At 33.5% G+C, this 23,673-nt stretch overlaps 2 protein-coding genes across 3 annotated transcripts; both read right to left on the bottom strand.

Annotated features, from left to right (window-relative positions):
• Positions 1 to 605: 605 nt before the first annotated feature.
• On the bottom strand, positions 606 to 13,401 carry LOC129313575 (D-xylose-proton symporter-like 2). The gene is made up of 14 exons (XM_054956815.1): positions 13,203 to 13,401; positions 12,137 to 12,234; positions 11,122 to 11,200; positions 10,005 to 10,064; positions 9,784 to 9,850; positions 9,580 to 9,704; positions 8,822 to 8,923; positions 8,258 to 8,626; positions 8,128 to 8,175; positions 7,968 to 8,030; positions 6,783 to 6,863; positions 6,478 to 6,576; positions 1,616 to 1,753; positions 606 to 1,117 (listed from the first exon to the last, which is right to left on the bottom strand). Exons 1-14 carry the CDS (start codon positions 13,227 to 13,229, stop codon positions 986 to 988), a joined length of 1,488 nt encoding a protein of 495 aa, XP_054812790.1. The 5' UTR covers positions 13,230 to 13,401; the 3' UTR covers positions 606 to 985.
• A 4,320-nt stretch (positions 13,402 to 17,721) lies between these two features.
• On the bottom strand, positions 17,722 to 22,391 carry LOC129312915 (probable NADH dehydrogenase [ubiquinone] 1 alpha subcomplex subunit 12). 2 transcript variants are annotated; one of them, XM_054955700.1, is made up of 5 exons: positions 22,212 to 22,386; positions 21,827 to 21,853; positions 19,199 to 19,290; positions 18,186 to 18,295; positions 17,722 to 18,092 (listed from the first exon to the last, which is right to left on the bottom strand). In XM_054955700.1, exons 1-5 carry the CDS (start codon positions 22,298 to 22,300, stop codon positions 17,940 to 17,942), a joined length of 471 nt encoding a protein of 156 aa, XP_054811675.1. In that variant the 5' UTR covers positions 22,301 to 22,386; the 3' UTR covers positions 17,722 to 17,939. The 2 variants fall into 2 exon arrangements, with proteins under 2 accessions (XP_054811675.1, XP_054811677.1); XM_054955702.1 differs by lacking the exon at positions 21,827 to 21,853 and having other exon boundaries at positions 22,212 to 22,391.
• Positions 22,392 to 23,673: the final 1,282 nt, after the last annotated feature.

Raw genomic sequence — 23,673 nt, 5'->3', positions numbered from 1 at the left:
CAAAATAGAAACAAACTATAAGGACTTATGAATTAATTTTCCTAAATAAACAAACTATTAAAATATAACAATAAGATAACATCAAATCCAAATTAATCCACAAGCATTCTCACAATCACCTCACTTGTCGAGAGGATAACGATGTTTAATACTCCCTCCTGTCTTTTTCATAAGGCCCTATTTAAGTATTAAGTTGGTATGGCAGGGATGAGACAAGCATTTTTGGAAATTACTTATAAATATTTCATTAATTTTTGTAAAGAGTCTTGTAGTAAGGACCAATAGATGGGGCTTTATAAATAAGACAAGAGGGAGTATTACTTTTTTTTTTTTTTATTCTATTGACTGGTAACGTAGAAAGCCACCACTCGCCTAGACTAATTTAGACCCCTATCCTGTGAGACTGTTATTACTAACAGCAGCCTCACGAGCATCTTGAAAATATTTTTGACATTTTTATTTAATGCAGCCGCATATTTGAGGAATCAATTCCAAAATCTCAGGATAAACTGATTCTACTTTCTTGACCAGTTGAACCAAGTGCCCTTGACAAAAGGAGTATCACTAAGCTGCTTCAAAACATTGACAAGATTGGATCGAGGAAGTGCAGAACAATCAACGACAAGAACAATAATGTCTATTAATTTAGGTGGTCCACTCCATGCATAACAGACAATAAGGACTAATCCAACTTAATAAATACATTATCTACTACGTTTCCGAAATGATACATATTACTACTACTCATCACTCAGTACCCAAAGAGATATGCTTTCAATCATGATAGGATTAACAGTACCATAATCACAAAGCTATCAGCACATAAAGCATGGATACCCTTCACATTAATGGAGGAGCCAAGTAAGAGAGATAGAGAGAGTAATGCAACCCACATGACATGGGTCCCACTACTCTCTCTAGTCTCTATCTTCTCTCAGTTATTGTAGAAGATCTATATTCATAAGAAGTCATTAAGTGACAAACCTTAGAGGCATTTGGCCTCAATCTCCTCCAGAGTAAGCCCCTTGGTTTCTGGCACCACAAAGAAAATGAATACAAGTGATGCCACGGCTATTCCACAAAATATGTAGAACAAAATTCCTGCTCCAACCAATGCCTGTGATAAGAAAAAAGACAGTCAGATAAAAACCATCTCAACTTATCTATTATATCAAATCTGTCATGCTGTATTAGAATATGGACTTGACACAATATGGACACGGTAAAATGACAAAGTTTAAATGTAATTTGAAATGTCACGTTTTAGATCATTAGTTTGACTTGACACAATGTTTTTGAAGTTTCTATGCTTGATAGTTATTAGGTCAGTTCAATAGTAAGTTTAAATATTTTTGTCTAGAGAAAATATGCCAATAGCATATATGGTACTGGCCACATCTTTAAGATTGACACGAGCTTGATGTTTTGGATTAAATCGGTCTTTCTCTTTCCTTAATCCCCTTGGTTACATGATGAGTGTTAGATGTCAAGATTAGCATGTGAGAGAATAATCTGTCATCTGACTCATCACGACGCATCTAGAAAACAGGTCTGCGGACTATACGATCTCCATAATCGCGTTTAGAAAAGTAAAGAGATTGAAGATCATCATCACCTTCAGTGGGGAGAAAGAAAATGTCACCAAGGCATTTGCACCAAAATTGACAAGTACTGCTAAACTTAGTCCTCGTCCTCTTAGTCGCAAGGGGAAAACCTCTGATATCATGAGCCATCCAATTGGACCAAAGGAAACCTGCAAAAAATGAACAAAGAATCACATTAAGCAATCTTATGCAAGCAAGACAAAAGGATTTTCTTATATCAGTGTGATATGACCAGACACAGAAAACAGAAAAGACACAGAAAAGTAGCTGAGATTGATGCTCCTCCTTTGAATACTTCACTGTCAAGCCTTCAACAGAGAACCACTCTGTTATTGGTTTCCTTCCATCCTTCTCCTGATCCTCTGTTTGGTTTATGTCATCTGATATATAGACTTTTCATATCCTGCAGCGTTGCCATCACATTTTCCACATGTCTTGCACACTTCCTCAACTTCTTCATTCTCCATCATGCAATTTTTTTTTTCCAATTCTTCTTGAGAGTTTCCCATTCCCCCCACCCAAAAAATAAAAAAATAAAAAATAAAAAAGATTGGACTACTTTGATACCAAAAACTGATGGAAACCAAGCTCCAATGGTATTCAAAATACTAAATAACCAGAAAACACAAGAACAAGCTCAAACATAGCACTTTCCTCAGGTATTCGAGAGACCAAAGACTCCACACACAAACCCGCTGATTTCCTACCTTTCACTAACCCCACATCCCCTACAATATATTCCCCAATGCCTCTCTCTCACTCACACACATCACACCTGACGGCCCATTTGTTATCGAGTTCCAAAACCAAATAAAAGTGTTGCAGCATTGTGTGAAAACCAAATCCCCTTGCCTGAATTCATGAAGTTGGCATATAATCTCAATAGGGTAGCAGTGTTCTCCATATAAGATTATGTTTTCTCGACAACTTGCATGATTTCTTTTATGGACCTGCCTGATATAAAGTTTATGCCAATTTAGGTCGTCATTCAGTTGATCAACCAAAACATAACAAGATTGTCTTCAGTAATAAGAATACTTGAGGACCATCAAAGATAATGTTCTAGATGTCCAGTAATCATGGCGTGAAAGTTCTAGGAAAAGAGTCAATGACAGGGCTGCGGCCCTCAGATGAGGAACACCATTCCTTGACATTCAGCACCATCACGAAGCCAAAAGAGATCATTAGAATATCTCGAGTCCTTGTGGCTCCCGATACCAAAAAATAAATCGCTAGCCTCTGAGAGGCTAGCTCTCTTCCTCTAGAACAATGTCATCTCAACTTCACATGTCCAGAACCCTAATACTCCCTGCCGGAAAGCCTCGTGCTATCTACCCCAGTAAAGTGGCAGCAGGTAAAGCAAGCCTAGCACTAACCCAAAAGTTAAACACAAAATCCATTCATGAATGGGACCTATATCACTCATAATATCTTGAGCATTGGGCTCCAATCTATCAAGAACAACATACAAGTTTGAGAAATAGACTACCAAGTCATGTCTGCAGCAATCAAAGGAGAAAACACGGCCACAAAATGTGCATATTTTCTGCTTGTATTCTCTGAAATTTTCCCCTGGTTTGGGATGCCTTACAGGTAAGAATTATGTTCCAGACTACTCTAGCATGTTCACACACACTAAAATGTCTGCAGCAATATAAGGATGAAATATGACCACTGGTAGGGATTTTGTTTTAGCTTCTCCATGGTGTTCACACACATGCATACACAACTCTGTGCAGTCCACACACACACATGCATCCACTTACAAACTTAATAACTTAGGGATTGCTTTTAATAGGCTGACTACCGAACTGGTACAACAGGTCAACCCAATTGAATACAGGTACAGTCTATCAATGCTTGCTAAATTTCTCTTCTAAAGTTCCTTTCTTTGATAGTGATCTATCTTTCTTCCATAATTCTGCATCACTTCTAGGAGAATTGTGACCCATTGGCATGCGAAATAAGCGCACACCATCATCATTTCCTTTATTTTTTTAAAATGGACAATATTCGTGAAGGTACACCGTAACTACATCATTGGACATTTTATATAAGGTACACCATAAGGTTCACTTTCTTTGATTTTAAGATTGCCAACACTTGTTTCAAGAAGAGAGATGAGCATCTCATCACCTACAAAAGTGGAGCCTCAAGGTCGCAGATTGATTTTCTTTTGGTTAGGAACACAGATAGAAAACTTTGTAAAAATTGTAAGGTGATCCCTGGAGATGCTGTAACGACACAACATAGGGTCCTAGTCCTTGATGTGTGTATTATGAGTAAAATCCAAAAACGTCGACAAGTAGTAACACCAAGGATTAGGTGGTGGCAATTAAAAGGTGAGAAGCAAGATATTTTCAAGCGAAATCTTTTGGATAAAGGAATTTGGGATTCTCAGGGAAGTGCTAACATCATATGGGAGGATATGGCTAAAAAGATACGGGAGGTTGCAAAAGTAGTTTTGGGAGAATCGAAAGGTTCTGGTCCGAGAGATAAGGAGTCTTGGTGGTAGAATAATAGTGTACAGGACAAAATCAAGTATAAGAAGAACTGTTTTAAAGCCATACATTTGTGTAACAATGAGGAAAATTGGGAGAGGTACCGTATGGCTAAGAAGGAAACTAAGAGAGCTGTGGGTGAAGCTCGTTCTAAAGCTTTTGAAGAATTTTATAAGAACCTTGAGACGAAGGAAGGAGAGCAAAATATTTATAAGATTGCCAAGAGTAGGGAAAGAAAATCAAGAGATCTAGAACAGGTAAGGTGTATTAAGAATGAAGAGGGAAGAATTTTAGTTACAGATGATGAAATTAAAAATAGATGGGAGACTTATTTTTTTAAACTTTTCAATGATGGAGAGGATTCATCTAGTAACTTGGAGGATTTCGTAACTGGTGAAGGAGAACAAAATTTGTCATTCTATCGAAAAATACGTGATAAGGAGGTAAAGGAAGCTCTTAAGAAAATGGCAAATGGTAGAGCTAACGGACCTGATTGTATATCTATCGAAGCGTGAAAATGTTTAGGTGAAGAAGGGGTGAGATGGTTAACTAAGTTATTTAATGTGATTTTACGGTCCAAGAAAATGCCTGATGAGTGGAGGAGAAGTACATTAATTCCTATTTATAAAAATAAAGGAGATATTCAGAATTGTACTAACTATAGAGGGATTAAACTCATGAGCCACACAATGAAATTGTGGGAGAAAGTAATTGAGCACAGGTTGAGATTGGAGACAAGTATTTCTGAGAATCAATTTGGTTTTATGCCAGGTAGATCAACTACAGAGGCGATTTATCTACTAAGGGGATTAATGGAAAAGTATCGTTGTAAAGATAAAGATCTACACATGGTTTTTATTGATTTGGAAAAAGCTTATGACAGTATACCAAGAGAAGTGCTTTGGAAAGCGTTGGAAAAAAAGGGAGTACGGATTGCTTATATTAAAGCCATACAAGATATGTATGAGAGGGTAAAAACTAGTATAAGAACGCTTAGTGGTCAAACAAAGGATTTTCCTATAAAGATTGGACTACATCAGGGATCATCTCTGAGTCCTTATTTGTTCAACTTGATTTTAAATGTTTTGACGGAACATATTCAAGAGGAAATCCTGAAATGTATGCTCTTCGCGGATGATATAGTTCTTATAGCAGAGACAAGAGAAGAGGTTAATTGCAAACTTGAGTTATGGAGGAGGACATTGGAGTCGAAAGGTTTTCGTCTGAGTAGAAGTAAGACGGAATATTTATATTGTAAATTTGATAAAGGACTATTCGAAAATAATTTGGAAGTGAAATTGGGAGATCAAATTATACCTCAAGTGGAAAAGTTTAGATATTTGGGAGCCATTATTCAAAATGATGGCGAAATCAGTGGAGATATTTCACATAGAATTCAAGCTGGGTGGTTTAATTGGAGAAAAGCTAAAGGAGTTATTTGTGACCGTAAGGTGCCTAATAAACTTAAAGGAAAGTTTTATCGTACTGCTATCAGACCGGCAATGTTATATAGTAGTGAATGCTAGGCTCTAACGGGACAGCAAGAGCATAAAGTTGGAGTAGCAGAGATGAGAATGTTACGATGGATGTGCGGACATACACGTAAAGATAAAATTCGAAATGAGCACATACGTGAAAAAGTGAGGGTGGCACCTATTGAGGAAAAAATGGTAGAAAATCGGTTGAGATGGTTTGGGCATGTACAAAGAAGACCAAGGGAGGCACCAGTAAGAAGAGTGGAACATATAACTTTGAGTCCGATTAAGAGAGGTAGAGGAAGGCCTAAGAGAACACTCTTGGAAGTTGTTGAACGTGATCTCTTAATTAATAATATTTCTAAAAGCTTAATAAATGATAGAGCACAATGGCGTCTTGCAATCCATGTAGCCGACCCCACCTAGTGGGATAAAGGCTTGTTGTTGTTGTTGTTGTAGGTCTCATCCATGAATCATGAACTAGCATCCCAAGGATTCAACTGTTTATATTTTATTAAACAACTTATATTTCTAAATCTTTGAATACATAAAAACCAGAGACACAAAAAACTAAATATTTTCCTCTTTATATCCCCTCTTATGGTCACTTCAGGCAGTTCTTATTACAAGGACTGTTCAGCGTCAAGGTGTTGTTTATACAAGGAAAATTATCCCATATCTCAGGCGACCCAGGAACTACCAAAAACAGCATCTTTACCAGTCTTTTCAGGTCATTGATTTCAACAAGTATTCATAAATCTTGGGTTATGCAATCCATATCTCCTCCTTGATTATGACAACAAACATTGAACTCGTTGAAAATAAAGCCAAAATATCTACAAGCAAAAAATCCTGGACTGAAAAATCATACAAAAAATCAGAAGGAAACTATTTAACCTGATAACAGCCCACGTACAACAGCAGACCAACTACAGCAACAGCTGATGCGTCATCCAAGAACGTGTAATACGAACCCAGAAGGAATAAAGAGACAATCTGCAATGCATACAGTTCATCAAATTTAAAGATTGATGTTAAAATTCCTGTTTTTTATTTTTTATGGAAGTTAATTTTGATGCCAATCATGCAAAAATGGCTGATAAGTGAATTGGTCTATTGATTTGATATAAAAATTAAAAAAATAGGCTCTGAGTAAATTGCCACTAAAACCAACCAACATTTAGAGATGGGTATTAACTTACCATCCCTGAAACTCCTACAAATAGTAGAGGTCTCCTTCCGATTCTATCAACAACAAAAACAGCAACTCCTGTCATGATCAACTACAACATAGAAAGATGAAGTTGCTGTCAAAAAGAATTTGTGAACATGATAGGAAAGTATTCTCATGGACTTAGTAAGAGGAAAAATAATAGAAAAAGGAAAAATGTTTTTAGAGCGTTCTTAGTGAATCAACAAACAATGTGAAGACATTTTTGGATCATTCTTTTACTTTTCTTTCTCTTGAGGAGAATGTGACTGATATGTTGCGTTGATAGATTGTGAATTTAACTTAAGCTTTCATATTGGTCTAAAAAATCTTATACTTTTGCCTAGATACATTGGAACACCCTCACATAATTTAAAACAAGAGCTCTATAAGTTAAGAAACTTAAAATGGATACTAAGAGAAAAGCAACATGAAATAAAAAAGGGAAAAAGTTCACTAATTACATTGTTTTGATTCTGCACTATCATTTTCAATTAGCTTTTGGGAAATTTTCAGTTAAATTTAATGTTTCTGAGGTAAGCTTCCCGCCCTTTCTATAGAACACAGTTATGATTGGCAGTTTTCAAGCTTTTTCCAGAGACAACACAATTTTCCAGGTTCAGTTGCCAAGCCCAATTTCTATAGCTAACTGCCTACTTCCCATCCAAAGTTAGCATGCCCCTACTGGTTTAATAATGGCATCTTCTCTGTTATTACTAATACCTTCATTAAAGTAGTCGCTAGTGAACCTCACTTCAGGCTATTTGAGGTCCTCCTCTCCACAAGGTCCACGAGTTCTTGACTCAAAAGCATCTTACCATATTTCTAGTAACAAGTATCTTTTCACTAATCTAAATAGTATTGTTCACTTCCTTGCCACCATTACTCATCTAATGGATCGCCCATAAAAATGCTAAAGGCATTGGCCTATCTCATCTCATTCATTCTATGCTTGTAGATGCCATTAACTATGTTCCAGAATGCCTGTTTAAATTGATATATCTCAGCAAATTGACTCACACCCTTCAATGTTCCATTACGTTTTCCTTCTCTTTCTATAGTTTCTACATAGTCAAACAATTCAAATTAGAATTTAGTATCCGCAAAGTACTAATAAATGTGAAATAAGGTAATAGCATTTAATTAAATTTACATATTATGAAAGCATAAACTTTACCTTCAATACACCAAGGAGAATTGATACACGAGTTGCATCTGATGCCGCAGAGAATCCCGCACTCTACCAAAATATAGGATTTCAGTGTTATTACATTTCATTAGCACCTCGGTTTTTACTACTTAGACCAAAGTTTCCTCAATCAAAATTAGCAAATTACCTTGAGGATTGTTGCTGCATAGTAGAGCACGCTTGGTTGCCCAGTGATCTGTCACGATTTACAATGTAAAAATGCAAACCTAGTGGTAGCTCTGATAATTTGCATTATTTGACTTTACAAACTGCAATACCTGTTGAAACAAGACCAATCCTACACCAATTGTAAGGGCTTTCAAGTATTTTCCCCTGAACATCTCTGCAATAGTAACTTCTTTTTCTTCACCCGCATAAGAAAGTTCTTCTAGAATCTCATCCACTTGCTGAAGAGCTGAATCACCAATAGCTGGACCCCGAAGTCGATACAAACAAGAAACTGCAGAATCTTTCAAACTCTGGGCATTCCCTTTTCCCTGTATACAGCGCAAGAGTATCCATCTAGGAGATGATGGGAGCCACCACATTCCAATTCCCATGATTATTGCCAAAGGACTACTAACTCCATACATATAGCGCCACCCCGCAACAGTGTCTACCAAAAGGCTACCTACTCCATACCCTGCCTGCACAAGATGATATGAAGCCAGTTCTAAATGCAGGTGTGCTCAGAACAGAAAATAATATGAAATATATTATTTACTCAGAATCCATAATACAACGTTACAACAATGTAAGGCAAATTTTAAGAAGCTTGTTGTCTTCATTTCATTTATAGATCCAACAAAATTGAATTCAAGAGGAAATATATAAGAACTTACAACCATCCCAAGTACTATGAAAAACTCTTTCAGTGAGATTAATCGACCACGAATTGGAGCTGGAGCAGTCTCTGCAATGTACATAGGAGCAGCATGCATAGCCTAAAAGAGACAAACTGGACATCATTTATATTGCTTACACTTCAGGGAGAAACTATAAAACTGTATTGATTAGATTTTATCCACAAAAATTCTCTAACAATTCCTTTATAATGCAGTGAAATCATTCTTCCATCTTGTTCTTTTTGTGCATGTCTACAGCAATGTTAATACTTCTGACATCCATAGAATTTATTTTTGTTTTAAAATAAGGAAATACAAATAACAACAATAACAAACCTCATCCGACTAATTGGGATCGGTTATATGAATTGTATGATGCCATTGTACTCTATCATTTACCAATCTTTTAAGAATGTGGTTAACTAAGAGGTATCGGTAGAACAAAAAAACTGAAGAGATGATACAATTACACATAGTCTGAGAGACATTATATTATGTGATAGCTCCAACATGCATAAGTCAGTAAAGCACATGCAGTGGCATAATTTGTTTTGATAGAATTACATAGGAAAGGGTGGCAATGCATGTACATCAATACATGGGCAAAAAAAATAACTGCAAAGCTTGAACCCTATCCAGCATGTAAGAGGTACACAGAAACTCTCACCTCCAGATTTGTTAAAAGGTTTCCTACCTTATCAAAACAAACAAATAGATACGAGGTAACATATATCATATCTGTTAAAAAAGCATACCAGTCCAATTCCTAGACCAAATACAAATCTTCCAATCACCAAAACAGCAAAATCAGGAGCAAATGCTTCTACAAGAGCTCCAACAAAATACAGTGATGCAGCCACAATCAACTCCCTTCTTCTTCCTTAAATAACACCAGTCATTTAACCTTTGTCAAGACATGAAAATATCCAAAACAATAGTTGACACATGACAAAATTTACCTAAGAAGTCAGCAACATTGAAGGCCAACACAGAGCCAATGAGCGCACCATACAATGATCCACTAGTCTGCAAAAACACCATAGAATGATTTATAACGAAACCAGAGTGCATTTTCCTGATCATTGTATTAAAAAAATATGAACATAATAAAGGATGAAAAGAATTAACGAAATTGCCATAACCAAAGACAGAAAATGTTCTGAATCTAACATAAACTTACCACAAGGCCAATTTCAACGGAAGACAAATCATACCATGATACTCCACTTAGTGTTGCAGACTGCAAAAAAGAGAAATGATAAGTAAGCCAAGCAAAGAACTGAAATATACAGCAGCTGCATTAATCAGCTTCCCAAGAAAATTTCAAGTGCAACAGTAAGTTCAACGAAAAAAAATAGAGTTAATAAGATGCAGTATTTCTACATATTAAACATCCTAATTTTGTTTATGATAAATTACAAGACAGCAACATATATTAAACAAGTTTCTATCATACACAAAGGACTGAATTGTTATTACAAAAAGCAAATAGATTTCAAAGAGGCTTCATTCTTTTTTTTTTTTTTTTTTGCGGGGGGGGGGGACCCCTAAGACTAAAATTTTCCAAGTAACTTATTCTGTCAATCTGTCTCACCCTTGGGTAACAACAGTAATCGCAAATCTTCTAAAGATCTACGCCATTGTTTTTCAGAAGATTTTTCCATGACAGACTATCTTTAGCCTTCCTGCTTAATGAATGAGAGAATTAATGCTTAGAAACATAATGTACCAAGCATACTTGGACTTTCAAACAGTTAAAGAAAGCGTGATCTCTATAGTTGTCCTGTTTACTGACAGTTTAAGCCTTTGGAACTACAGATCAATGAAGAAAATAGGTGCTCCGTATGAATAAATGTGTTATCACATGCCCGCATACCACCTCAAAAGGATTAAAGTAGAACTAAATGAAAATATTATAAAACATTTTATGTCTGTCTAGCAATGATGAAGATGACAGAGGAATGAAATTATTGGACTAAAAAATGCTTAATATCCTTTTTATCGTCTTTCTTATTTTTTTTATTTTTGACAGCATTGTGAATATGTAAAAATAAAACCCCTCGTGTATATGGATCATCTTTTCCCCACATACCTAAATGAAGTTCATGTGAAGCCAAAGCAACCAAATAAAGATTCTAAAATTTGATTTCAATGCTAATTATTTTGATTTATGATGATAATTTTATAATAACATGGAAATTAAAAAGAAGAAACAAGAGTATTAAAGATATACAGGATCTATTCATTCAAGCCTTCATTCATCTCTTGAATTGTAGCATGTGATCATAAGGGCGTACCTCAATGACAATTGTAGCACAAGATGTGGCACCAATGTCATAGCCATACAGTAGCCCTCCCAGAGCTGGAAAGAGAAATCTGAGAATTTCAAAACTCTGTTAGGTATAACTGTAGAAATCAAGCTTCCACTATCAGAAACTCGATATGAGCACTATATCAACATGACATCTATTTCATGAATTTAGTCAACCCAGTAGCATGAATGCATGCTAAATTGAGCATTTATATATTAAACAGTGACTTGAGTTTAGCCCCCCCGAAAAAAAAAGTATTAAGTAGTGACAGTGTACAAGCTCAAGGCACCATTTAATAATCCCTCAAAACACTATCTTGGGAACACAATTCTTATCATCGCCTCCGTCTTATTTATAACAGTTGCTTTGAGGAAAGATAACAAAATATTACAATTTCACAGAAATCCTAAGTACCAAACTAAACATGTTAAACTTCATTATCTAAATATATGGCTGAAATTGTTCAGAAGAGGACGCATAGGATTCTGAGAAGTGAGAATCAAGCACCTCTTCAGACATAAGAAGCAAAAATTATGCAGGATAAGATAAATTACCAAGTCCCCCCCCCCCAAAAAAAAAACTTATGACAGTGCAATGAGCTCCAGCCATTCTCAAATCTTAGTAGTTAAAACATTTTCAACCTTGGAAACACTAAAAGCATAAAAAGGCAGACTTTTTTTGGCACGAGGAAAGAAAAAATTTCAGCCCATCTAATCCTATACAATTTTTTATTGGATAATAATATATTATTAGGTAGAAAAAGAAGATAAACACAAATAAGGAGGATAACATACATTCCTGAACCCTAAACATAAACATTGGGCCTATGGGCTTTGAAAGTGCAAAATCTAACCTCTCTGCATATCAGGCAAGGAAGTTCCTCAAAAACAACATGCAGAATGTCATTTCTAAGAATAAGTAAAACTCTATATATGCTTATCTATATCATATAATAATATAAACTTGCACAGAAGGGGGTAATCTAATAAATAACACTTACGGGAGAATTGCAGCATAGATGGAATAATTTTCAGAACCATGAACACCATTAAGAAGAGGCTCTCTTGAACTCCCAGTCTCACCGGATGTCTTTCTTTTCTGTTGAAAGTCAGTGAATTTCAAATGTTATGAGTAGTGAAATAAATAGATTAGTATGGTTTATAGGAAAATAGCTTGTAAGCATATAAGCATGACTATGTGCATGACCATGCATCTGATTGCAGGCATTCAGCTTTTTTCCTTCATTTAACACACTCAGTCATATCAGTGCACAATGAGAGGAAGAAAATATTATTTCTTATCTTGATTTTATGATATAATTATCATTTGGGATTTAGGGTTAGTAATTGGAGTAGTTTAAGGTTTAACGTTTAATTATCCGTTCGATCAAAAAAACAGTTTAATTATCAGTAATCAGGGATTGGTGTTTGAGCCTGAGAATATGTTATCCCAAGGTAGTACTCAAGCATTTGCATTTGAGTCTTAGTAAGATTAACAGTGCCTAAAAAAGGAATAGTCGGTTTAGAAGATTAGACTCCCTAGATGATATTTTATCGTAGAAATCATTTCCTAATTGTTTGAGTTCAAGATATTTTTCTTCTACCTCTTTTCTCGTATTTTTCATTGCATATACACAAAAAAATGAGCTTAGCATTAGTAAATTCAATTCTCTTATTACTGCCAGCACAAAAACTCCCTCGAGATGCAGGGAGCCAACAAAGAACTCACATATGATACTACCCAAAGAAACCCAAAACGAAGTGGGTCAGGAAGAACAGAGGTCGCGAACCATTTGCACGTTTAATTTCCAACGCAATAACAAACAGAATCATGGGAAGAGGGGGGAACAACATACCAATTGCTCAAGTTGAGCATCAACTTGAGAACAAAAATGCCGAAATTCTTGAAGAGAAAAAGAAATTGCTTTTCAATGAACCTAGTAATTGTTTGGTATTCTTCTGTTTTCCATAACTTAATCAGAAACCAAAGGCAGTGATTCTCTCAAGCGTCTGCATACTACAGCGAAAGCAGATAAATCGGAGGCTTTAAGAGAGAGATAACCATACCGTAGGTTGATCAAGATCGGACGCCATTGCTTGGAATGGAAGGCTGAGCTAGAATTGTTACAAAACAACAATGAAAGCGAATTGAAGTGGAAGGATTACATTTATATGTAATACAAACGGGACATCCAATTATCCAATCATCATTGCAGTCAACATTCTCAAGTTTAAAAAATTACTAAAAAAAAAACCGCTTTTTTGGCAGCGAGAAAAGGAAACAAGGATTTATTTAAATAAGAATCTTTTAAAATATCAAATTCGCAAAGTCATTTCACAACGAAAGAGATTAAAAAATAACGCAAACTCAATTTTACAGGATATAAATAAAGAGAAGATTAAATAAGTGAAGTAGTAATAATTAAGAGAGTAAAAGATTAGGAGTGTTGGAGGGCGCCACGATTCACAGACGAAGTGCTGGCACATGGCGTTTAGTTCAAATTCAAACTGAAAATTGAAAACGACGCTTAGCAAACGGCAAAATTGAGTGCTTCACTAGCCAACAAGACGTGAAACAAAACTACATTTCATCTTCTTCTTCGCTAAGCAACTGGATCCAATTGGTAGTTGGAGGGAAATTCAAGTCGGTTGACATTTTTTCCCCACTACATCGAAATCTGACAAGCATGAAAAAAAATTAAAATAATAAAAAGATAAAAATTTTACTGTGATAAAACAAAATAAAATGTTGTGCTGCTAGCTAAGGCAAATTTAAAAACGTGAATTTTTTTATTTATATTTCAGGTTAAATAAAATTTTAATTATTTTGATTTTTATAGTCAATGTTTGTTAACATAAGTCTTTCTATTTTAGAATGGGATTTCTGCACTGTTTTTTAAATTTCACGAGCAAAATTGTACGATAATTTATTACATGATGGGTAGTGCAGCATGGTAAATGGGACCATGACCTTACTGAACAAATGTCTAGATTGCTATGGATTGGAAAAATATTTAGATAAATTGAGTCAATTATGTCATTTATGATCTGTTTAATTAAAATATTTTAAATAATTTAATAAGATTTTGTGTGATATTTTTTAAATTAATTTTATTATTATAACAGAATGCACATTTAATTTCTTACATATTCTCTCTCTACTATCATCAATATCAAAATTAATTTATATTTAATGCTATATAAATGTCATATTTTATTGAATATATCACAAATGATATAATGCACCCAATCTACTTAAATATTTTTTTATGAATTGAGAAATTTTGCATTATTTTTACAATTCATGTGTAAAATTATAACATACTTGAGTTAAGGATAGATTTGCACCTTAGCTCATTTATAAAAACTAACCAAAAAAAAAAACTACAATTTCACAAAATTGCTACGCATGGACAGTAAAATCGCTATTAGGTCTATTCTTTTACACCCACTCCATTCATTTAAAAATATAAGATATTTTTTAAAGAGTTGTATATTACATTTTTAAATCTTTTGAGATGTAATCATTATCTTTCTTTTAAAAGTGTCCTATTGATGAATGACTTTATATTTTAATAAAAATAAATATAAAAAAATATAATTAATTTAAAAGTAGGGAATTATTTTATTAAAAAATAAAATTTAATTAAAAATATTTTATATTTTTTAATAAAAAGAGTATCTTTCGTATTAAATGTGAATTACTCCTCTAATAAATATTTGAATCTTGATTTATGATGTTAGAAGAAACTATTCTGTTAGACCGAATTTTAGGTTAGCTTCTGCACTCCACATGCTAGCCCCCATTCAAGATGAGGCTTTCCTGTTACCTCACTGCACCAACTTTTTGGGGAGACAATGGAACATAATGGACAATTTTTCTTTTTTTTTTTTTAACCAGATGAAAATTAGATGAACATAATAGACAAATAAAATGACTAATTTGAGCCTTACTGCATCCCAATGTTTTATAATAGAATGAAACTGCTACTGTATCTGAGTGCTGAAATGTAAAAGTTCGAGCATAGCTCAGATAATATTTGATATTATTTTTTATCAGGTCCTCCTGAAATATCTTTCCCCATAGAAAATAGGGAGAAGAATTATTGCTTTCTCACTCCTTCAAGCATATTAAATAACGGAGTGGGTATTTTTTTTTTCTAATTTTTCTTGGCACTCTTGAAACATGAAACTTAAAAATAAGATTAAGAAGTGAATTATAATTTCTTAATGCATTGTTTGGTACTGAAAAAAACGAAAAAAAAATGAAAGAATACAAGAGAAAATAGAAGACTAGAATATATGTTTATATATATATATATATATATATATAAAGGACATGTATGAGTAAAATAGTAACTTTTTCCATATTTATTATAATCAATTAAATATTCACTATTAATTGAAATAAAATATAAAAGTTGAAAACCTCTCCCTTCCATCTAGCATTTCAAGGATCAAAATGTTGTATTTGATGAACATATTACAAATATTTTTGCCTAAAACTAAAATAAACAATAGTTGTTATATTTTATATCATGACTAAAAATATTTTCATTTTATTTAAAATAAAAAATAATTTTTGCCACAAAATTATTGACTAGATGTGAATTCCCATGTATTATATAAAAGTTAAAAATATATTACTAATTTATAAATAAGAAACATTTTTATAAATGTTATATCTTGTATAGTATATTAATTGTCTTTTTCTTACCAAACTTTCCATTTCCATGATAAACGTTTACACCTACTTCACTACTTGTACAGTTGCATATGTGGGCACTTTCTAACCAAGTTTGCTATTTGCTTTTCTAGTGTAAACTATAATTTTTCATTAAACTATTTCAGTACTTCTTTAATGCTCTTGAAATGTCATATTATCAATACTTACACTTTTTAACAGCAAATATTTTAAATGAAATAATTTTATTATCTAGGTGTGCATTATGATAGATAATAGATAATATAATATAGGTCTTTATAAAGGAGATAATTTAGACCAAACTTGACTCGCCAGCTCGAATAAACCCGAAAACTCATAAGTTCGAGCTTAAAAGTTTAGAATTTTTTAATTCCAAGCATATTCAGGCTGCCCAAATGAACTCAAAAAAATATGAGCTAAGTCTGAACTGACTAGCTCAAATAAGCCTAAAAACTCATAAGATCGAGCTTGAGAGTTTAATTTTTTTTTATTTCAGGCTTATTTAGTTCTCTTGAATAAACTCAAAAAAATTTGAGTCAAGCCCAAATACCCAATTTCTTTTATTTATAAATAAGATAAAAATTGAAAAAACATTTTTAAATAAAAATTGAAATTACAAAAATAAAAAATAATATAATATAATATTCAACAATTTAGGTATTTGAGCTATTTTGAACATATGAGAGGTTAGAGTCAAACTAAACTCTATAGGTATTTTTATATGTCAAGATATTTTTTAAGCATAACTTGAATTGAGTTTAATTCAAATAAGCTTAATCTACCTGAATTATCAACTTTGAGTCTTTATGACATCTCATTACAGTTGTAGAGTATAGCTACTCTAGGCTCTAGCAATGTTTTGTAAAAATATGGGTTAATTTTGTTTGATTTTGATGTTTTATTTTGAAGAATAAATAAATAAATAATATCCAAAATCTCAAATTAAAGATATTTATAAAGAATTTTAATTTTGAAATATTTTTGGAAATAAGTTAGACAAAATATTAACTTAAAATTTTGGGCTATAATTTTTTCCAATTTATTTAAATTTATTTTAAGATTCTTCAAAATAATTTCAAAAACTAAGATTAATTAACACTACTTGGATCGAATAAAAAATAAATTCAATTTTCCTTCAGTAATATTGTTTATTCAATTCCTACCAGAATATTGTTTATTCAATTAGTGTGGGGGAAAGAACATGTTGGAGAGGCTGTTACACATTACATCCAATAATGCCCGAATTTAATTTAGTAATATAAAAGTATCAAATAATCATGCCAAAATGGAAAAAGATAAAGTTTTTTAGTAAAAATATCTTCAATTTGATGTCACCTACTACAACTGTCCCCCACCATATATTACTTTAGTATATTATACTTTCTATTCAAAACAATTCTTAATTAAAACAAACCATATCTTCGCTTTTGTCTCTACGTAGAGATCCTTCAATGTCATTTTCCTGACCCTTGTCAATTATCGTTGGAGTCTCTAGATCATTCATTTTGACCCTTCAAAATTTGCAAGTGAAAAATACAGTCTTAAAAAACCAAGTTAGTGACAGTCTAATCCCAAAACATTCTAAAATTCCAATAAAATCCCACAAGTCCTTAATATAATGCTCGGTTAAAATGGAGGAAACAGGAGAGAAGGGAATTAATAATCCATCCCTTCAAATTCCCCCACTTTTCAAATAGAGGGATTATGAGGAAAGAAGAGAAGAAAAGGAAATCCAAACAAGGGAAAATAGTAACTCTCCTCCAAGTTGCTATAAGGGCAAAAGAAACTACTTAAATGCCTTTCCTAAATCACAAAAAAGGAGCAAATCCTTAGAAAACAGTTGCCTCAGATCTGTTATAATTGTGTATTTGGTCTGCCTCATAATAGAAGAACAAATCCTTTTGATGAATATTGGAAATATTTCAAGGTGATTTTGTCTACTTAGATGTCTCAGACAAGATCGAACTCTTTATAAAGATAACTGAATTTCACCAGTTAAATTTGAATACAACCCATTTATTCTCACAAGGTAAGAAAGAAGAAATATCCAAGATATCTTGCAGCTCAGTCACAGCTGAACTATGCTCCAAAGGTCAGCCTCAGGCTTTGGACTGCCATGACTGGTACCGGGTCCAGTCTCTCTGACCCGGATTAAGTGCATGTCCCTTGGAATGATAGATATACTGTTCACCTTCTCCAGACAAGTTCTCCTTGTGTTCAACACCATACCTTCTAGGTTTCAGCATGAGAAGCTGCGAAGAATCCATTTATTTATTATTTCAAGAGCAAGAATTTGGGATTCTTGGCCTTATGGCACCACCACAGTAGGAAAGTAATGAATTTACCTCATCTCCTGTGTGATCAGTTATGAAATGGAGCCAACCATGCCATTCAGGTGGAACCTGAGAAGCATTATACCTATCCTTCTCTGCATATTCGACCCACCTGTGTCTTCCTACAAGTTTTTAAGGAAACCACAATATGTAACAGTTCTTCGTAAAACTAATGAATTTACAAAATCTAATAAATTTGATTCATAAACTCGTTAAGAGATTATATGATCACAGAAATAGAAACACATGCATAGGTGAAAGAATACTAACGTTGTTTGTCTGTTGAGAGCCAGTTGCTTAAGTTCTTGAGTTGATTGTCGAGTTCTTTTATTAAAGTTGTTGATGAATCTTAATTTTTCTTGAGTAGGATTTTTTTTTTTTTGAATAAATTATTGAGTAGGATTTTATTTGTAACAAGCAGCAAGTTTATTAGCTTTATATTCATGGGTGTTGCGAGGCATTAAAGATTTTGGGAAGCATTTTAGGTTCATTAAAGAGTTACTACTAGTGCAACAAAAAACCTAATGCTTTGTAGTTATAACTAGTACAGTTGAGTTTGGTCCATCTTTTCCCAAACTTCTGCTCTCATATTTTCTCAACACTGCCCTGAACAAGGAAAGCCTTGGAAAGCTTTTAGGGAGTTGCTTGGAGTATGAACATGGTAAAAGGTACATGACTTTGTATGGTCATACAACTAGCATATACAGAGGATAAGGATCAGTGTCCAGTAGAAAATAGGTAAGTCTTTTAGCAATAAATTTTCTTTATTCCCTTCTCTCCCCACAATTTGCCATCACATTTTCTCAACACAGCTCTGTACAAGAGTCTATTTTGAAGCAGAAGATTAAAAGCCACAGCTTTCGGCATTACCGTTTCTTGTTTATTATACATCACAATCAGAGTACCGTTTCTTACTATTCACAGAAGCTCAAATACTAGAGGTTACATTTCAGAAATTTCAGCAGTGAGAAAATTATAATAATAGCTATATTAAACAAAATCATGTGTGCAGAGAAGAAACTAACCATATTGCATATCTTCAAGTCTCTCATAATACTTGTTACCAAATCTATCAACGCCAACAAGCCTTGCCCCAATATTATGGATCTTTGTTTGCCTGCATAAATTCAGAAAAGAGTCTGAAATCGGAATAGCAGAGGAAAAAGGACTGACAGAGTGTAAACCCCCTTCTAAAAAAATTTAAAAAAAAATTGAAAAATAAAAATGAATATCATTCGGGGCAGTTACGTTAATATTTTAGGAAACTAATTATTATAAAACATATAAACCTTCTGAAAGAAAACAAACCATACACATTCAGTCAACTCAACTTTCTATAACTGTTGGACTGACAACTCTCTCAGGAGCTTTTTTCTCTTTTGTATTGGGGATAAGAAGGAGATTCATACAATACCAATGATGTTCTTGTGTCAGTCCTTTCAGGCTCCAACAAATACAATTCTAGCTACATAAATGCACTCATTCAGAGTTTCCATTCCTTGGAATTAACATTGCCTGGTAAAAAAATGTTCTGTCAAATTCACATTGAAAAACGAAATAGTTGTTCTCTCCCATGAGTCTGAAGAACTTTTTTTGTAAAATCTTGTCTACTCAAAGTAATAATAAGTTTCTATTCAGACACAAACTAGAATAAAGATATTCTTCCCATCTCTCCTCCATTTCTTACTATCATTAGTATCAATTACACTCAGCAAAAACAATGCAGACATACAACTTAACTTTGGAGGGAGCTTCAAAATTACAATGGGCTTATCGAGATCTTATTCCCATACAGGGTAAGTGCAAACTTGGATCTTTGAAGAATTATTTATATGAATAAATAACAGAAGAGGCAAGAGTCCATGTTTTGTTATGGAAATTGTGAAAGGCGAAGGATAATAGTAATGCTTAGTATTTTGAAAAGGGCCAGCTAATGAATTTTTAAGACTCAACTGCTACAGACAAAAAGCAGGTTCCAAAGTAGAGGGCACAAGAAGTTTGAATGTTGGATCCAAACCAAACCAGAAGGCTCTTTCATTGAAAGCAGATTGTTGCTCTTCTTGTTGATGCCCCGAGAGCTAGTTTGGTGATGTGTGCTGCTGGATGGCACAAGAAGAGGCTAAAAATGGAGAACCAATCAAGACTGGTTCAAGAGGGTCTGTTGGGAATGGAAAGGGCATTTCAGAGGAGGTGGGGCAAAGTTCTGGTGTGCAGAATGAGAAAGATGTGGTTTTGACCGAAAAGAAAGCATAAACTAGGTTGTTATATCAGATTGTGAAATGGATATGATGTATTTTACAAAAATAGACTGCAAACAGCGTAAGGAAAGGAGTGAATTTGAGTTTGTTCCAGGGGAAACAATAGGGGATCATAGTAGCAGAGAAAAGGTCACAGTTGTTAAAAAATAATCAGATTCTAAGGCTGACGGGGCCCAACATTCTGATTTTTCTGATAATTCAGCTTTCAGTATTCAGATGATTTCAGATGAGGTTTAGTGAGGATGACCTTATTGATTTAAACTTCAATGCAGAGGAAGACTTATTAATTGAATGGATTGCTAATGAGTGTTTTCAAAGGGAAAAGAAGGCCGAGTATAGAAGAAGCACTGATGGAGATCTTTCTGAAACTTTTAACTGAATATAATACCAATGAAGCTGAAATTCATCTAGGATAAACTATTTGGAACATATCAGGGTAAATCTATTAGATAAAACATTACTTGAAACAGATTCTTAACTCATGACAGGAACTTCCTTGTCTACCCAGTGTCCTTGAAATACTCTTTGCTTGTCTTCCCTAGTGTGTTTTCATAAATCCTAAATCCAATGTTATGCTTTCTTATATGCATGTTGGACAGCTTGCAGGGGTGGCTTGTAGTAAGTAGCAGTGATCTTGAATGTGGCATCCTTCATTTCCGTATGGAATATGGATCATCATCATGTTTCTCCCTCATCTAGCATTTTGAAGCATAAGGCTCCTTGGAAAACAACGGTTTGGTCATTTAGTGGGGAAGGAAGACAACTGAGATCCACAAACTTTGCCTCACTAGCTTAGTCAATTGTCAGATAAATATTGGCAAGAGATAAAGGTAAAAATGCAACCTAGGACCTATGGGAGGAAAAGGTGGCTACCTCCATCAGCTATGGAGGTGGCCAAGGAGATAAGGACAAATCATGTAGCCATGAGAATCCTTATCTGGAATGTAATAGGATGGAAAACTGTTTAAATCATATGAAGCTCCAGGAGGTAGTTGATAGGCTACACCTGACATAGTTCCCTTTCAAGAAAAAGCAAGAAAATTCTGGATTAGAAGTATATGAGCAATCACTTCAAAGGTTGGGATTCATTCCTTCTGATTTTTCAGGTGGTCTTTTAGTTGTTTGGTTAACTTAGGTAGCCTCCAAAGTAGATGTTCAGATAGTCCCCCCCCCCCGGGGGTTAGTCTTCAAATTCCAGTGCTGAAAGTCGATAATGATTATAATATACCGACATCAATCTATGGTGCACACACACACACACACACACACACACACACACACACAGACACAGCAGAAAGGAAGGCGCCCAGACTAAAACACAGAGGCACAGATATGCATTCTAGAAACGTAAAACATAAATGCAACTACGTAAGATATGCAAAATAGACTACTTACAAGAGGTTTCCATCGCTAAGGCATCTCCTGGAGGTTCAAATGACAAGACAAAATCAGCACGATCCAAACTTCTTAAAATAACTTTGAAGGGGAAAAAAATTTAAAGTGCCCCATATAATTTCTAACAGCATCGGGCCATAACTTAAAATTAAATCTTCCCCATAATGTGAAGTGAATAGGTAGAGTTATTAAACAAATGACCAAAAGCAGAACTGAGATTTTTCACCCACATCACAGCATCTATCATACCAAAGACTTTTTCAATTAAGCCCCAAATTCTTGGAATCAGACATTTTTTCTTTGCAGAATTTGCCGGCGATTTCTGATGCAACGAAACAAATTCGGATATCAACTCGCAAAAGCAAAAGGAAAAAAAAAAACTTACAAGTAGCCTTCTTCCTTGAGGGTTCTAAGGAAGGCACTGAATCCCTTTTCTCTGATCGAGCTGATCACGCTCTTCACTACCGACGCCATTTCTCGTCGTCCCTTCCCTCTTCTCACTACTGGTTTCGTGAGGTTTCAGCTGGCTTCTTTGGGTGATTTGTTATGGGCTTATGGCTTCCATTTTTATTTTTATTTTATTTTTTTTTTGTGTTGCATTAACTACTTCATCGACTGGGAATATATCATAGATTAGGAATGGTGTTAGTTTTTCATTTTCGATCTTCTTTCAGAAAGAAAAAAAAAAAAAAAGATCTACATTCCGAAACATTTTAAGGGAAAAACAAGAAGGGTTAAAGGTCTTTAATTTCTCAATTTTACCTAAAGAATTATTAAACACCTTAAACTCAATTACAGATTAAATTTATCTTTTAATATTAAAAATTTACCATCTATTCAACATTATGCACTATCTTACAATTTTTTATTATAAAATATTTAAATTTAAGGTGCTTGGACTCTTCGATATAAAATTAAGAAGGAAAATTATGCTTAAACATGTATTTTATAATAAAAAATATTAAAAATATAATGTGAACCTTACTCATAGTAAAAAAACTATGAGTTAATGATAAAATAATGAGGAAGAGAATCTTTAACATTGAAAGATAAAATTAACAAAACTTAATTAACATAATTAAATTTATAATGTTCGTGTCCTTTCGATAAAGTTGAAAGGTAAAAATGTATCTTTAAGAAACAAAAAATTAAAATATACTCTCTTCGTTTAAAAATATAAGACATTTCTAATTGAATCTCATTTTCAATAAAATAGTTATCTACTTTTTAATTAACTCTATATTTTTATATTTATCCCTATTCAACACCCTACAATAAATATAAAATCATTATCAATAGGGGCACTTTTGAAAAAAAAACAATGATTACACTTTAAAAGACTAAAAATATCTTACATTTTTTCACATCTAATTTTTTAAAAAATGTCTTATATTTTTTAACATTTAACTCCTTAAAAAATACCTTATATTTTTTAACAAATGAAGTACAAAACTTTAGCAAGTTGCATGGAATTCCTCACCCTTAAAATATATAAAAGTAACATACCAAACCTTTTATTTTTTTTTTTACAATGGACTCCTCTAATATTATTTTTTGGTTATCTTTAACATGTCATGTTTAAAAAAAAAATACTTAACCCCTTATGTAGCATCTGGTGTAAGATAATAATAACAGTAAAATTGTGGATAAATTTTTTTAAAAAATGACTTGGCAACTTCTCTTAGTACGATAGTTAAAAAATAAAAGTAAAAAAGTTTGTGATAAAAAAAAGATTAAGAATGTTAATTTTAAAATTTTAAAGATGATGGAGTTATGTGAAACAACATCAATTTTGAGGAGAATTTTGTATATTTAACTTTTCTTGATGTAGTTTTTTCTGGTAAAGT

This window comes from Prosopis cineraria, unplaced genomic scaffold, assembly GCF_029017545.1.
Source record: "Prosopis cineraria cultivar Desert tree isolate PC_DT_omini unplaced genomic scaffold, ASM2901754v1 PC6, whole genome shotgun sequence".
NCBI lineage: Eukaryota > Viridiplantae > Streptophyta > Magnoliopsida > Fabales > Fabaceae > Prosopis > Prosopis cineraria.
Note: the sequence above shows the minus strand (reverse complement) of the source record. Positions and strands in the feature narration are given on the sequence as shown.

Bases quoted from the DNA above. Each gene is read 5' to 3' on its own strand.
- LOC129313575 (XM_054956815.1), bottom strand. From the start codon at position 13,229: ATGGCGTCCGATCTTGATCAACCTACG. The intron at 8,924-9,579 runs GTATGCTTTTTT...TGTCTCTTTTAG, and splicing joins TTGGTCTAGGAATTGGACTG to GCTATGCATGCTGCTCCTAT. The intron at 1,754-6,477 runs GTTAAATAGTTT...CATTTTTTGCAG, and splicing joins TGTACGTGGGCTGTTATCAG to GTTTCCTTTGGTCCAATTGG.
- LOC129312915 (XM_054955700.1), bottom strand. From the start codon at position 22,300: ATGGCGTCGGTAGTGAAGAGCGTGATCAGCTCGATCAGAGAAAAGGGA. The intron at 18,296-19,198 runs GTTAGTTTCTTC...AAAAACTTGTAG, and splicing joins ACTTGAAGATATGCAATATG to GAAGACACAGGTGGGTCGAA. The intron at 18,093-18,185 runs GTAAATTCATTA...GATTCTTCGCAG, and splicing joins CTGATCACACAGGAGATGAG to CTTCTCATGCTGAAACCTAG.